Below are 16459 nucleotides of genomic sequence, written 5' to 3'. Positions count from 1 at the left end.
GTTTTGCACGTTTAGCCAAACTCTATGTGCGCGTATACTCAAATTGAGCTCTCCTTAATCCGCCGCTGATGTATATTTCTTCNCTCGATTCCCTAAATAATTACTATGTCTGTAGCGAAGTGTTATCGATCCACGCACCTCTTAATAACTTTTTATTGGCGCTAAATTTTGTGCAGGTTTAACAAAAAAAAAAGTGTATTGCACGTTTAGCCAAACTCTATGTGCGCGTATACTCAAATTGAGCTCTCCTTAATCCGCCGCTGATGTATATTTCTTTTTTTTTTTTGATTGCGCAGTTTGAAAAATAACTTAAACTCTTTATCGCTCTTCCGTTATAATGGTCTTACCCGTTGTTTTTGTTTTTTTCCACTTATACTTCCAGCTGCTTCTGAATGCGCCAACGAACGTTTAAAATATTATAATGGTTCCTGCTATCTGTTCATTTCCTATCCCGAGGTTGATTGGTGGACCGCGCAGCAAGTATGTCGCGGTATGGGTGCACGACTTTCATCGGTATCGTCCTCCGATGAACACAGGTAAGTTGAGAAAATACAATATTTAGTATGCAATTCCCAGAGTATCGTTATTTCTTGTCTGGTAATTTCTTCACAGATTCATTACATCGAACATTCGAAATCAAATTGATTATTCGCCGCAGCTAATCTATTGGCTTGGTGCGGAGCTGGAAAAAAGCGGTCAGTTTGAATGGACCGATGACACAAGGATGAGTTTCCAGGTAATAAATGCTAAAAACGTAACACCTCAAGCCCTTGTGCCAGTAGTATGCCTTCCCATTAAGCGGTGACCTTCTATAATTCCGGCCAATTGTCTAAGTAGATTGCGTCCTGGACGAATTAGTGCGTCAGACCATCTCTAGTCGCAGATGTGTCGAGTTATTTCGATTATCATTTATTTGCCAAGCAGCAACTTTTTATGCTTTGTGGCTGGCTAGTTAAGAACTTTCCACCATTCCACTGCAATTTTCGGCGAGGTTTCGCAACATTTCAGTGGTCTAAAAGCTACTTGACTTTCGGGAGGCATTAAGTTGTATTCTTTCGATAATTCGAAAGACCTTTTTTACCTTTTCTGAAAAGATTTTGGTGCTCTTTTCCCTGTTCAGCTTCCTTTACAATCCCAAATGGCTCACGTCGCGTCCGATCGCAGGGAGGTCCACAGTGACGTGGCCTGCGCCAGTCGTCTATTTTTTCAGCAGTGATACGCAACGTGCGGATAATTTAGTTCCCCTGCTCGTACGCTTGATTAATGAATGCTCCCAGAGAGCTTGTGTGAGGGACGATTAGCGAGAATTCGGACTGTCTGTTATGTTTATACATAGCCTTCCTAGATGAAAGTTGACGTCGCAAGGTTCTATATTTTCCCTACCATGCCCTACATATCGCATTTCCTGAATAATGAGTCAACCTTAGTATCACCGATGACATCCACTAGCTGAATAGAGGCAAGTGTCCGATTAAGGCTCCATACATTATATTCCCCCGAAACATTGTCCTTTTAATATTCTGTAGTAGTCCTAATCAAAAGCGGAGAGTCTCATAAATATGAGGCTTTTTTTTAATTTTCAATGGAATTGTTTACGTACGTGCATTCAGACATTCGCACAACAGACTCGGGCTCTTGCCTATTCGCCGACTCTGACATTACTCTGTATGGTAGACTAGCACATCGAGCTTATCTTCGTCTTGAAATTTTAGAAATGACTGTTAAAACTTCATCATCCCGAACGCTATCAGATTTGTCTTCTCATTTAAAATTACACATTTTATTTTCTTCAAAAAATTCTGTGAGCACCAATATAAACCTACCACATCAATCACTTGCGAGTCAACTGACGAGCCTTTTGGCTTGAGCCCACACTCTGCCTAATCTAATCGAGATATCAGGCTAGGTTTACTTTCTGTGATGGTGCGAGTTTGATCACTAAGGTAGACTTAGGAAAAACTTAAAACATGAAAATATTTCTTTTAAAGGGTTGGTTGCCTGGTCAAGGACAATTTGAGGAACTGCCCAAAGATGCTATTTGTTTGGGGCTGCAATGGAAGATGTCGCCAACGCCAATGCTCCCGTCAGGTCTGTATTGGCAATCACAAAAGTGCAGTAAAGGCGGTGGATATGTATGTAAAAAACCGAAGGACTCATATGGTACATTTTCCGCCAACAACCTAACTGTAACAGGTACAGAGGGCAGGCTGGTGTCACCAGGTAAGCTACCTACTTTATTGTATCCTTATTGGACACCAAATTCAACGACATAATATCTTCTAAATTTAAATTTAATTCCGAGTTTATTTAATTTCTTTTTTATATCATAAATCATTTAATAAAAGCCTACCCCGACACTTATCCCCTCAACATGGACTATTGGGTACACATCAAAACACCAGAGCGTACCCGCATTATACTTCAGTTCCAAAAGATAGATTTAGAGCCACAGGATGAGTGTCTTTACGATTTTGTGAGCATAGAAGATTACGAATTAGCCTCTCACATAACCCTAGAGCCCGGGAGCAATCCCTTGCCCATGGCTATGTTAACTTCAGAAGAAGAACTGACATCGACCGACAATGAAGTAGACATTGGTGAATTCGAATCAGATTACAGTAAACGACCGAAACGTAGCATAAGAAGAGGTCTGCATACACCTCCAAAGCAAGGCAACCACGAAAGACCCAACACTGCCAAAAAGGAATATACAAAACAAAGTCATACTAGGAAAACTTTAGTACACAAATATGAAAAAAGCAGAAGAACGCACAGGGCGAGGCAAAGATTTAGGCGAGAGGTGCTTTCGAAACCGCCACACAAGACCAATAGGTGGATTCACACGGCACACGGCGGCGCCATTAGCGTCATAACGAAATATCAAAATCCTAAACATCGTCGCCGAAAAGCGAAAAGACCGCGTCGCAAGCGCAATAGTATTTTAGATGATGGAGATTCACTAATGGTACCACTACCTGTGGATAATGCACAATCATTCCTGCCATATGTACGCTGGTGTGGCACGCACACCTCAAATATGTCCAAATTTGATTTTGTTTCCAGCTCAAATGAGGCTATGCTGAATTTTCATAGCGACTACTCTGTGAATGGTATGGGGTATGCGGCCACATGGAAGGCCATCGATATATCTGGTTGCCCGCTACAAACGCTAACCTCACGCGAGGGCACCGTCCTCAGTCCGAACTATCCACATTTTTTACTCAACAATTTGAATTGTGCTTACGTGATACAAGCGCCAGCCGGTAAACGCGTCTGGCTCGAGTTCAATGAGTTCGATTTGAAAGTAGACGCAAGTTTGGAAGTGGACATTGGTAGCGGACTGCTGCGACCGTTTCGCACAAAAGAACTATTGAGCGAGGGTATATTCGTAAGCGAGCGTGAACAGCTGCGCATACAGTTTCGCACTGGACCACATCCGCGCGGCAAAGGGTTCCAAGCTGTCTACCGCACAGGTAAGGAAATTGAGTACAAAACTAATTTTAAATAACTGCCTGAGTGCAAAATTTGGTTCAGTGGCACCCTTGGAGCGACGTGAGCGTATAATCAGCTTGAACTACAACAGCAGCGGACAACTCTATCAACTCAACTACCCGCATGCAATGCCAGAAAATGTAGACTTTACACACCATTTGGTGGCGCCGTTTGGACAGAATATTTTGCTAGAGCTACATGGCGTTGAGTTTAGCGAGAATGGCGGTTGTCCCGATGGTAGCTTGCTAGAGGTAAGTATGGGCACACAGCGATTATATGTAGTGGGATATCAATGAAATTATTTTACCTTTAAGGTCTATGACAACTATGCCGACAACAATGGCACAAACTGGCATTTATGCAAGTTTCAGCAGCCTACTACTCTACCGCACATCGGTTCACCAGACAGTCAACAGACCTCAAAATATGGTGGTCATATGCAGGAGACATTTTATAACCGTGACCGTCCCAACCGTTTAATGATACCAACAACGAAGGCGAGTAGTAGACTTCAAATGCGTGTAGTAGATGCCACAGCGCCACCTGTGTATATAACATCCTACCTGAACACGCTGCACATACGCCAGCGCACAGGTCTGCACTCGAATGCGCTACTAAATGCAACTGTGTCAATACAATGGGGTGAGCTTAAACAAAAGTTTGGTGTTCATACTTCGTAGTTTATTGTTAATTGTTTCCAACAGATAATACCTATAAAATGAAATTGACTGCCGGCGATATTACAGTCGAATCCTGCCAACCAAATCCCTGCCAGTTTAATGGCAAATGCGTGCCCAACAATGGGTCGAACTATTGTCAATGCCAGGGGCACTACACGGGCAGGTAAGAAGGGGCAAAATAAGTTTTACTTTTGATCATTCGATTATAAAAAGAATCTAAAAATTTTACAGATTTTGCGGTTTGAATATTTGCGAGCTCGAACCCTGCGTGTTTGGCAGATGTGAGTTGACTACAAATAGCTTCAAGGTGGGTTCGTTCATGCCAGTATGCTTTTGACTGTTATCTGCAAATGTTTCTTACGATCTTACTTCTTCTGTATAGTGTCAATGTCAGCCGGGTTACATGGGTCAAACCTGCGAGCAAAAACAAAGGCCTTGTGCTGAGAATCCCTGCGAAGGACGTGGCGTTTGTTTTGAACGAAATGGTGGCTACTTTTGTCGGTAAGTGCTTTTTATAAACGCATTCGGGGTGGTAATCAACAAAAGTCGACGTACGGTTCGTTTTTGGGTAGTGTGTTTAATCCAAAATTAATCCAAAAATAATAACATTCATGTAGACACTGTATAATGTGCATTCGGACGTCATGTGACATTCGGTATTCATACTCTCTATATTGCTCTAAATATCATACACGTATTTAAAGTTGCATTGCCGCAGAATGACGATAACTCTTGCCGACCTTGAAGCTTATCTTGATATCGTCCATAGCTTCAACAATTTTCAGACGAGCTCCTGGGTAAACTTCGACTATTTTATCTGTCAGCCATGACACCCCTTAACGACTCGACGTACTTACTATTGGTAAAGGCAGCTAGATTGTGCTGTCGGATTAAAGTAAGAGAGATATTTATTGAGTAGATTTGAGACAGGCATATAAAGAAGTAGTTAGAGTCACGCGGGAGCCTTCGCATGTGAAACTTACATTGAGGAAGAGTTCAATCTGCACAGTATTCAAACCGTCATTTCGGCAGAGTAATGGGGATGTTTCGAGGCAATTGAAACTGTTCCTCTGCAAGGAAGGTGGGTAAAATCCGTGAAGGCATTCTTCGAGCGGGAGTTTGTGGAAGTCTGTCCAGCTTTGCGTTCGGTGGTTGTCGAATATACTTCTGGATCTTGTCCTTCAGTTCATAAAAATGCCTTTGGACGGCCTTGGGCGAAGTATCCACCTCCACCAGGTACTTGTTTGTGTATTCCAAATTGGTAGAAAGCGGGCCTACGTAAAGTAATGACTTTCGCAAGACAGACCAAATGCTGTTGTTTGGGCAATAAACTGCTCTTTATTGGTTCCAGGCTTTCAACCTGCATCGCGTTGGGATATCTTAGCTTCAACAATTTTCAAACGAGCTCATGGGTACACTTCGAGTAGTTTATCGATCATAGCGCGCATCCCAGTACAGCTTCATGGATTAATAAATAAATTAAATATTTGGAACTTACACATTTTCTAGTGCTTGGCCGAGCTTTTCTTCCGATTTTTAATGTGAGCCTTGATGTTGTCCCACAACCGGGAGGGACCCAAAGCGTTGCGCGGCCTTCGCAAATGGTTTTAATGCGAAACTATTTTCATAGCAGTTATACACTGGTAGGTTTGCCATTGCCTTCCGAGGGACCCCCGATATTGGTAAAACACTTTTTTTAATGTAGCTCGGAACAAGGATAGAACCATGGACCTACCGAGTAGGAGCTGACAGCTCTAACCACTCGACCAAGGGTTACCTATAGTCAAAATCAGCTAGATCTACGTTGTGCTGTAGCCAGCCAGGATCTGTACGCCGTACGTTTATCTCGGTGGATGACTGCGCTAGAAGGCTGTACTATCGCATATTAGCTACCTTACTTCTAGTGGACACAGGATGATCGGCGCTTGAGTTAAGGGCCTGCTATTAGCCTGCTACTTTTTTTTAGTGGAAGTGGCTTTTGAACTCCTCGTTCCAGGAGTTCCCTTGGTATTACTGCTGGTTGGTGTAGTTGCACCTGGTTTAAGGTTTCTTTGTAGGATTTTGGTTGCCAAAGGAGAGTTCGTTGTTGAGACAGTAGTAATGACACCTTTCGGCTTTTTTTGAGAAGCGCCGATCTCCTATTTTAAAAGCGTTGAATTAGAATTTTTTTGCTGAGGGAAAGAGCCGGCCACTCCGAGCAGTGTTCCCCTGCTTCCTGCAAGGTTTAATAACTAAATAAAGTACATACCTCTGTGCAGCCCTGATAACACTACCCCGAAAGTACAAAAGGACAGCGATATTCGGTGACATGGATGTGAAAGACTTAAGATTTGGTATGGCTGGCTTAGTATAAGCTCCTGAACAAAAGTTGAACTTCAACTCGACAGGGGTTATGGTCGAAAAACAACAAAAAAACTATATATATATATACGACATTTAGACCAAATGGAAAGACTAAATTCTCAAAAAAATATTTGGTACATTTCAGTAGACATTAAATAAATAATTATAATTCTTATTGCTTTGACCGCTGCAGTTGTCATGCTTGGTGGGAGGGTGCAAGGTGTGAGCGCCGTATGCTGCATATACCTTATAAGCCGCTATCGGAACGCATGCTACAAGAACCATTTTGGCTGGGTTTAATCACAGTGTTTGTTGTATTGGCTGTCATCGGCTTGGTGTGGTGTGCTAAGCGGCACTTCCCAGAGAAAATCGAAAAACTACTGGCCGAGGAAGCAGATCGAAATCGACGTAAGTTTTTATTTTTTTTTTAAGAATAAACGCTAGATTATGTACGTATTTATATAAAGCTATGTAAGTAAGTGTGTAGGTAGGCAATAATAAACGTAGGCTAAAACCTATGGGTATATTCATAGTCGATATAAAGTCGATACTTAAGTTCNTTGGCTGTCATCGGCTTGGTGTGGTGTGCTAAGCGGCACTTCCCAGAGAAGATCGAAAAACTACTGGCCGAGGAAGCAGATCGAAATCGACGTAAGTTTTTATTTTTTTTTTAAGAATAAACGCTAGATTATGTACGTATTTATATAGAGCTATGTAAGTAAGTGTGTAGGTAGGCAATAATAAACGTAGGCTAAAACCTATGGGTATATTCATAGTCAATATAAAGTCGATACTTAAGTTATTTACAGCTTTTTGACGAAATTTTGAATGGAATATCTGTCAAAAAAGCTGCAATTAACTTTAGAGCCTACTATGAATATGCCCCCTATGTATGTATGTATATAAAGTTGAATTAAGTAGTTATACAAATTTATGTCATATTTGTTGGTATGTACAGATAAGTATCCATTAGTAAATTTCCACTTATCTATTTATGTAGTTTCAAATGGAACTAAGATTTGGCTAAATCGTATTATTAAAACACCATTAATTAGTATATTTTTAGCACACAGTTATTTTCAAAATGTATTAGCTAATTGTTAGCAGGGCTTGGAGAGTGGTCAGGATGACGTTTATAGCGAAAACGGGAAAAAGTTCTCACATCACTCCCATGCATTTTAAACCGATTAGCCGCTCTTCGTTTGTTGCTTAAACTCTTGAGAATTTGATTAATCTGCATATCAAGCATACATCAAGGGTAGGTCGGACGAGACCGCCTTGCACACAAATTTCAGGTCAATTGAAGAAGCCTACATACCGAAAGACTTCAGTGTGGGGGTGTTTATCGGTGTAAAGGACGCTTTTAGCAATAAACTATAGGAGCAATAGTCAGATCCCTCAGTAAACTTGGGAACAAAGCTGTGCTCATAAATCGCATAATCGGCAACAAAGTTGTCGCGACGGAATGAAGTGGTGCTACCGTACAGCGCAGGGTTAACAGGGGCACGCCACAAAGTAATATTATCTCGTCAATTCTCTGGGTGCAATAAATTACCAGTAAACGACCTACTAGAGAAGCTGGCGAGTAGGGGGTGCCGGGTGATCGCCTATATGCCGATGATGTGGCACTTTTAGTGTGGCGCAAATGTTTTCGTACCCTCCACGAGTTAACTCAAGGATACTTGAATTGGTGACAGCATGGTCTGCAAACTTGCTGTTAATCTTAATAAAAACAGAACTCGTTTTGTTTACTAAGAAGTATGAGGTGCCCCACGCCACTCCTGCCTCGTTCGGTTTCATACGCCTGCTACTTTCTGACCAGTACTATGGCTTTATTCTTTATCGAAAACTGTTGTGGAAGTCTACAATTAAGGAGAAGGTAAGAAAAGCTTCAATGGCTCTGTTGTTTAGCTGCAAAGGCGCCATAGGTAAGAGATGGACGCCTTCTCACAAAGTTATTTCCTGACGCTACGAATCAAGCGAGCGAGTGCAACGACCTGACCTCATTGCAATCAGTGGTGCGCTTACCGACCAATCCCACACTAGCCCTTAACATCATGCTTAACATAGCACCTGGCGACAGCGCAGGTAAAGCAGCTGCAGGAAGAGCGGGAGGCAGACATAGGGTAACTGGTTGTCTGATCGACTCGAGATATGGACACTCTATTATTTTCGGGGTCTTCAATTGATTTCATACCTGCGTTTCTAGCTTATAATCAGCTAGTACGTTATCCACACACATCTCACAAAGGGATGAGTGAACAGGGGGCAGATGTTGGAAGGAGGCACTGGGGACCTTTTACACGGATTGGATGAAGCTTTACGGAAATGTCGGCGGATGCTTCTAGATAATGGTTTTTAAGCGGAGATTACTGCCATTAAGGAAGCAATCGATTGGCTGTTGTTGTGCGCGTTAGCGGTAAGGAAGGTTAAAGACCTTGGGTTCACTTATGAAATGTTCGAAGCTTGTTGGAAACTGTGCGGCTGATGAACTGGCGTTGCATCTTAGTTACAAAGGTGCCGTTTGGAGCCCGTACTTATTGGTCACATTTTTTTCTGGTAAAATATATTTTTTAATTTGCTTGCCCTCCCATCTACTCGGCTTTTACAACGTGTCAATAGTACTACAAAAAAGTATGTAGTCTGTATGTAAAATCCAAAGAACTAATTTTCAATAGACGTACTGTCGATCTCTGTGAGCATCCTTTCGCGGATGGAGCAGGTCATCAGTTACCACGACCTCGACCAAGGCCAATCTATAGCTAAAGCTTTCTATTTCGTTAGAGGCCATCTGTGAGCCACGCGAGTGCTGTTTAGGCGATTTAGTTATAGATACGCGAATTCTAGGAAGCCAGTCTAGGTCTAGGAAGGGCTTTACAGTGGCTCATTGTGTGCTCAGTTGTTTTCAAGGTGGTATACCATAGACCCTTGTGTCGGCGATATTGCCAATCTTGGAGCAATCAGTATACCAGATGTGGTAATCCTTTCACGGTTTAGGTCATTCATTTACTAAGTTGGTTCTATTTAATAGGGAGAACCACCTTAAAGTTACGTGTGAATTTAAACTACGAAAAGTCACTGTTCTATACAGCTTATACTCAGTGCTTTCTATTATTCTATAACCTTAAGAACTTATGGGTATATAAGCTTCTTATTCTCACATTGTCACATGAGATAAGAATTGATGTAAACATTCATTATTACAATGTACAAAAGTGGGCGGTGTAGAAGCGCCCCGAGATCGGTAGTTGGTGTTGCTCTCAATAGGGCCAGTTATTCCCACGCGGACTAGTCGTTGGCGTTTGTTGAGCTTGGTCTGCATGCACATCATTTATGTCTTCATCCACCAGATGGAGGCAAAACCTATCTTGATAATATATACCTGATATCGAAGTTTCTGCCCATTAGGTTCTGGCAGGTCATATGGAGATCCTAGCTGTAGATCCCATGAGAGCTTGTCATCAAGTATAACGCCTAGATATTTGACTTCCATAGAGAAGTTTATATTTTCTCCTTGAATAAATTGTTATAGTAAGTCCCCTTTGAGACACGTCAAGTCTTGCTTTCAAGTCTGCTCGTTCGTAGGCGAAGGAGGTATGAAGAGAAGGGAAGAGTACAGATACCTCCGTACCGTCAATTCGTTTCAAGTTTTCTTGTCTCTTTTGATCTTTTCGTTGCTTCCCATTTAAAGAACCAAGGACTTGAATTCAATTAAAGTTGACGCGTGTGGAAGCAAATAGAAAACACAAAAGAGAATGCGAAAAAAATTGCTTTCAAGACTTGACGTGTCTGAAAGGGGACTAATTTGTCCTGTTTGCTTTTTATGGAGAGAAATTCCATGTTCGTCTTCTTACGTTTTTTCTTAATTACTTTGCGAACATGTTCAGCGAACCATGAAGGAGATAAAAGATAGAGCGCAGTTTCCCACCGACGTAAAATCGGAGACCGTGTCAGGTGGCACGATCTATTTTCGTTTTAAATCACCACCGCATGAAGGTGACTTTGCCGCTGCTGCTCTCTCTCTCTCTCTGGCGCAATAGTGTCATCAAATATATATTTCCTGACGGGTTGCTAGTTGTTTGCCTGCTACAGCTAAATTTGCCTCAGCCGAAAGTCCTTGGGTATACATTTCGTAAGCTATGGGTACAAAGTTTAAAATTATTGTTTACGTATATAAATACATATATCAAATATTATATATTATTATTTAGAATATGATAAACATAAGATTCGTATTGAATGTATGCCAGTCTTAAGTATTCTGCTATGGCTTTAATATTTTTGAAATATTCGACACACTTATAATTGTTTGCTACATAAAATATTTTTAAGTATTTACGATTATTACTAAACTAAAACAATTCTCCGAATCGAATCCACTTTTAGGGTTCTCGTGTTTGCGCTCATTTTACAACTTCTTGCAAAAACAATTTTTCTACCTTTCTATCTCTCTCCTCTCTCTGTCTCTCTTTTTCTTTGTCTTTTTCTTCTAATTGTATGTGCATACGTTTTATTTTTCTTCTTCTTCTTCTTATTGTTCAATATTTTATAGCACCTGGTTCCATACATGGGCATCATCATCACACATCATTACGCGAGCAATTGCAATTTACAACTGCCATTCCACAGTCAACCGGCAATATCGCACCGGGCACACAGCGCTCCATATTCAACAGATTGGGTATCAGAAAACCGTCACTTTTGAGCCTCAGCAGCCCCAATCCAATACCTGGAGGGGGAGGGGCAGCAGCGCGTACATTTTCACTTGACGATCTATTACGACCGCCTCCCCGACGTAAGATAGGCTAAATTGAGTTTAATATTGAGCAAAAGAAAAAAAAACTCCCACAAAAGAACAAAAAAAAAATTGCAAGCACTTACAAAGAGACAAAAGAAAATTGTTTAATAGAATCCTTTAATAACCCCTTTAAATTAATTACCTACTATGCAATAACCGAAAACTCCACTGCTACTCACTTCAAGCGTTGTATTTCTATCTATCTACCTGTTTCTCTCTTCTCTCTCTCTCTCTCTATTTGCCTATTTCTCTAAACATATGTATGTACAAGTTAATCTATATATGCATATGAGTAATTGGTTTATCATTCCTACCTTTTTATACCTTTTTTGCAAAAAATTTCTAAACAAAACAAAATTATATCTCGTTGTGTACACTCAATGCTGTATATCCTCCCCTCTCCTAAAAAACAGTTTCGAACTCGAAATTTTCTAATTCTTTTAAGTAATTGCACACATTGTTTTATGTTAATTCACTGTTCATTCAAGTGCATTCACATACAGTATACATATTTACATGTATGTAGTACACATTAATCATATAAATAACGTCACCTCATTTGTGTTGCACAACAAATAGAAGTTGAATGCTAAAACGTAGTTAGAGGCAAATACTAAGTACCACCCTAGTATCTACAAATGTACAAATATACCGTGGTTTGTATGATATTTTCTCTTTATTTCATTTCGATCCCATCAAGAGCCCGACCTATATATATTAATTACTTAGTTACTCTAACTTCTGTTGAGCGCTGAGCAAAAAACCCCTCCTTTCCGCTGGCTGCGGCTAAGTCCCACTTATAAATATTTCCCTAACCGCTTATGACACACAAGTTGCACATTCCTGTAACTCTCTACATAAAAGTGATTTAACATGTTGGTACATAACTACATGCTTAGTAGATAGTAGTACATGCACGCTGTATACAGGCTAATGCTTCTACAAACTTACATATACATATGTACATTAGACCGTACCACTTTAGAAGCAATCAAAAAAAACAAGCTCGCATATAACCCTGAGTCTAAAATATTTTTTGCAAGGTATGTAATTACGATTTTTTTACCGAATCTAAGGGTCCCCTGTTTTACATTTTTCGGTGACACCTATGTGCATTCTGCNTGGTCCTGGTACAGCATACCAAATGGCCGAAAATTTTTAAAATAGGACAATAACCACGCCCACATCCCATATAACGGTAATTTAGAAAAATACGAAATCCTCGATAAATCAGTAAATATTAAAGCTAATTTTTTCAAAATTGATGGGTGCAACAATTCTTAACAAAGAAATATGTTTGTGATAAAATTTTGGAAAATGGGCGTGGCACCGCCCACTTATGATCACATATATGTGTCTCGGTAACCGTTCTACCAATTTGTACCAAACTCGGTACGGTTATCGTGCTTGCCACACAAAAGCAAACCGTTGAAAATTGTTGAAATCGGACTAAAATTACGTTTTTCATATAACCGGTAAATTTCAGAAATGCTTGAAATTTCAATATTTCGAAATTTAAGGACGCTAATTTACTTAAAATTTATACACTCCGGCTTATCATGTAGCGGCAGCTTTCGGAAAGGTGGAAAACATATATTTAATACTTGCGCCGGGTATTTAATGTTCGGCTCCGCCCGAACTTAGACTTTCTTACTTGTTATAATAGTTCTACTGGAGTAAATAAATTACCCCATACTCCCATAGCAAAAGTATGGTGAGCTTTACAGACAAATTCTGGCAACTGTCTTTCGACTCACCACAGTCTTTTGAAAGACAAAAGTCTTTCGTAAGACAACTGTGAATTCTGTCTTTCGAAAGAGTAATTGAAAGATGTGCTAACGAGGAGGTCTTAGCGTTGTGCTCTTAGCTTTTAGCAATTTTTTTTTTTTAATTTAATTAAATTGAAAAAATATTTATATTTTGTTCTTAAAACAAGAAAAACTAATAAATATAAGAATGAAAATAATGCTAAAATACATAAAATATTTTAAAAAATCAAATAAAATAAAAAAATCTTAATACAATAAAATCTAAAAATCAAATCAGAGAATGAAAAAAATTTTATCAAAACAGAAGAACATAGTACTCAACAATTAAATAAACAAAAAATCTAAAAATTAAAAGGAAAATGCACCAAAAAATTTATTCAAAAAAGAAGAAATATAAAATATGTTCCTAAAAATTAAATAAAAAAAAAATCTTTTTAAAACAATAACACTTTAAAAAGTTAAATTAAGAAAGAAAAAATATAACTAAAAAGAAAAAAATACATAAACTTAGTATCTAAAAATTTTATGAAATTAGAGAATATGTAAAAATATTTTTAAACAATAAAAACTAATAAAAAAACGAAAACTATATTTAAAAAAAATAAAAATAAAATACGATAAATTAAAAAAAAAATCTTCTGAAAGCAATAAAATCTAAAATTTAAATAAGACAAAGAAAAAATAATAAATCAAAAAAGAAGAAAATAGTACTAAACAATTAAATAACATTTAAAAAAATATTTTTATTTTTAAAACAAAACCTAAAAACTATTGCGACTATTGGAGCAACGCGATCTAAATGATACACAAGTGTTTTCTCTCATAATAATTTTTTACCACCAGTGGTGAATGAGGAAGTCTATTCTAAGACTTTTGTGCAAGAGTAAAAAGTCTTCCGAACTATCTTGTCATCTGTCATTTGTCTTACGAGAGACGGTGCAAAAAAAAAAATGTACCCTCAAGTCCAGAACATCGACATATCATGATTTAAGATCCGACGGCAAATGCCGAAGATAAAACGAAAAATGTAAAAAGGGGACGCTGTCATTCGGCCAAAGAAAAAGCGAAAATTATTTCGGAATTGCCTTACGAAATTTCTTTAGACTCAGGGGTGTACGGCGAAATTTTTTTCGGCACAGCCTGACGTACATGCATTTATGTATACTATATATGTAAAATAAGTATATCACAAGCTTTGTATACCTTAATACCTTGCACCACCCTTAGCGCCTACTGTGGGCCGACATAAATATGTATGTATGTAAAATGTATCTGCACAATTTTTGTGTATTTATATATAAAAAAATAAGATTTTTTACATTCCTATTTTAATTTTAAACCCTACGTAAAATTCCAATAACTGAAACCTTCAGTCTGTGCAAATTTCGCTCCCGATAAAGTCATTTGTATTTTAGTTTTTAATCCATGAAAAGTCTGTTGAACGTTCGTCCTGTCACTAGCTTCAGTAGGTGTTCTACCTGAAGCAAATTTAAATACAAATTCTGAAAAGTCTATTAGAGGTTCCTTCGCTCTCTGGCACCACCAATAGGTGCTCAACCTAAGGGACCTAAAGGAAGTCTAAATACAAATTATGAGCAACGATAAACTCAAAATCTATTGTTACATTTTAAAATAGTAAATTCAATACATCGGTGTAAACTGCGCTTTTAAGGGTCGATCGGGTCCCACAAGATGGCGTTTCTTATAAAAAAAAAAACATTCCCAATGACTTTGTAATTGCATGACTCAGTTTTGTTTGAGCCCTTGGTAATCGTCTAGGCGAATAATCGGTTAGTCGATTTGCAAAATCTTTTCAAAACATATTCGAATTGACTTAGTCGATTATCCGTTTCCTCAGATTCGAAATAAGCTACCCCCAAAATCCCCCCTTTTACAATTTCGTAAAAACGCAATAAGTTTTTTAAAAATCATCCGCCATATTGGATCGGCCATTTTGAATTTTCCAAATCTGACTTCAGATTCATTATCAGCGAGCCCAAAAACGCCCTTGTACGACGTCTCTCAGCTGTTAGCTGCAGAAAACAGCACTCAGTTTACATGCCGCTCCTTGTATTCCATTTTCATGTCCCTTTTAGGGCCGGTTGTACAATGTCTGATTAGCACTAATCGGAGGTAGAAGCTTCAGTTAAATACAACGACTGCTTTATCAATCACATGATATATGCATTATGTCGAAAACGTCGATAATGATGTTTAACCGGCAAGTAGTGATAACCAGACATTGAACAACCAGCCCTTAATCTGTGTTAAATCTGCACAATTTACGAATAAACCTAAGCAGGTTGTTGGGTGTCAAAGATCTTAGGTGTTCGTCTCTCAACACTTCGCGGCCAAATATGCCGCATACCTGATTCTTGCATATGCGGAGCAGAAACCATCATCCCCTTCAAGGCAGGATGAGTAAATGGTCAGATGTTTGTGCCATATTAAGCGAGCAGTCAGCAGTCCAACAAAAAACCATATTGACTATCTGAAATTGAATGCAACATGAGTTTTTCCCACCTGCAGCCCTCGATGCCTCCCAGTCATTGCTGAGCGAAACCCAGTTTTCGATTGTGATTGCGAAACGAGTAATGCCTGGTCTGATCTAACTCTGGTCAATTGATAAGGTATCTCATTACCAGGTACGACCGAATGAGCTGGCACCCAAGGTAAAAGACACAAGTACTCAGATCTCTGCAGTGTCGTAGACTTCGCGATTATTTAGGGAAACTTTAATGTTAGTTTTAGTAAGTTTGATTCTAATTTACAAAGCAGAATTTTTTCTCAAAATGTACCTTCGTGAGTGGCAGTAAATACAATACTTAATACGTAGCTTCGTCTATTAATTGCTGTCATTAGCATTCTTCACATTCATTCAGCGATAGATAGAAGCTATTGGCTACATTAGCTTCTATATATATGAATATATAATGTATTATATGAAAGCGTAGTCACAACGTCATCTACTAAGAATGATAGACACTTTAACAGTAAATTGTAAATATTTCTCAATACTTACCATTTCAATAGGCTAGCCCCATATCAAGTTTAGTATACATACATACGTGCATATGTATAAAATTTCATATATCCAACTCACAATGCAATTTTGTTACCCAAATTATAAATTCGAGACATAGACTCAGTACGCATTGTCGACCTGTGAAATAACGATTAAATTTGACAAATCGACGAAACTACATACATTTGATCTACGAATACTTTTGCGGCTGCTGGTGGGCGTAAAATAATAAAAGTTGTTTACTAGAATATTAAAGTTTTTAGTGTATGCTGATTTTGGTTTTGGTCAAACGTAGTTTATTTCATTTAACTTGTAATAATAATTTTTTCTTTGTTGTTATCTACTTAGTTTC

General features: G+C 38.8%; 1 protein-coding gene across 1 annotated transcript in view; it reads left to right on the top strand.

Moving 5' to 3' along the window:
- The window catches only part of LOC108363116 (uncharacterized), a 64046-nt gene that overhangs the window by 28670 nt on the left and 18917 nt on the right, over positions 1 to 16459 (top strand). Inside the window, exons 8-18 of the mRNA XM_017616387.1 lie at positions 383 to 536; positions 613 to 736; positions 1989 to 2220; positions 2346 to 3473; positions 3535 to 3743; positions 3807 to 4134; positions 4197 to 4335; positions 4404 to 4479; positions 4555 to 4673; positions 6709 to 6923; positions 11068 to 11310. Of these exons, the coding sequence (XP_017471876.1) occupies positions 383 to 536; positions 613 to 736; positions 1989 to 2220; positions 2346 to 3473; positions 3535 to 3743; positions 3807 to 4134; positions 4197 to 4335; positions 4404 to 4479; positions 4555 to 4673; positions 6709 to 6923; positions 11068 to 11310 (2967 nt within the window). The remainder of the gene's footprint in view (positions 1 to 382; positions 537 to 612; positions 737 to 1988; positions 2221 to 2345; positions 3474 to 3534; positions 3744 to 3806; positions 4135 to 4196; positions 4336 to 4403; positions 4480 to 4554; positions 4674 to 6708; positions 6924 to 11067; positions 11311 to 16459) is intronic.

The sequence above is a fragment of the Rhagoletis zephyria genome, unplaced genomic scaffold, assembly GCF_001687245.7.
Source record: "Rhagoletis zephyria isolate East Lansing unplaced genomic scaffold, Rhagoletis_zephyria_1.1 Rzeph_scaffold_01194, whole genome shotgun sequence".
Classification (NCBI taxonomy): domain Eukaryota; kingdom Metazoa; phylum Arthropoda; class Insecta; order Diptera; family Tephritidae; genus Rhagoletis; species Rhagoletis zephyria.
This window is presented reverse-complemented; position numbering and strand designations above follow the sequence as displayed.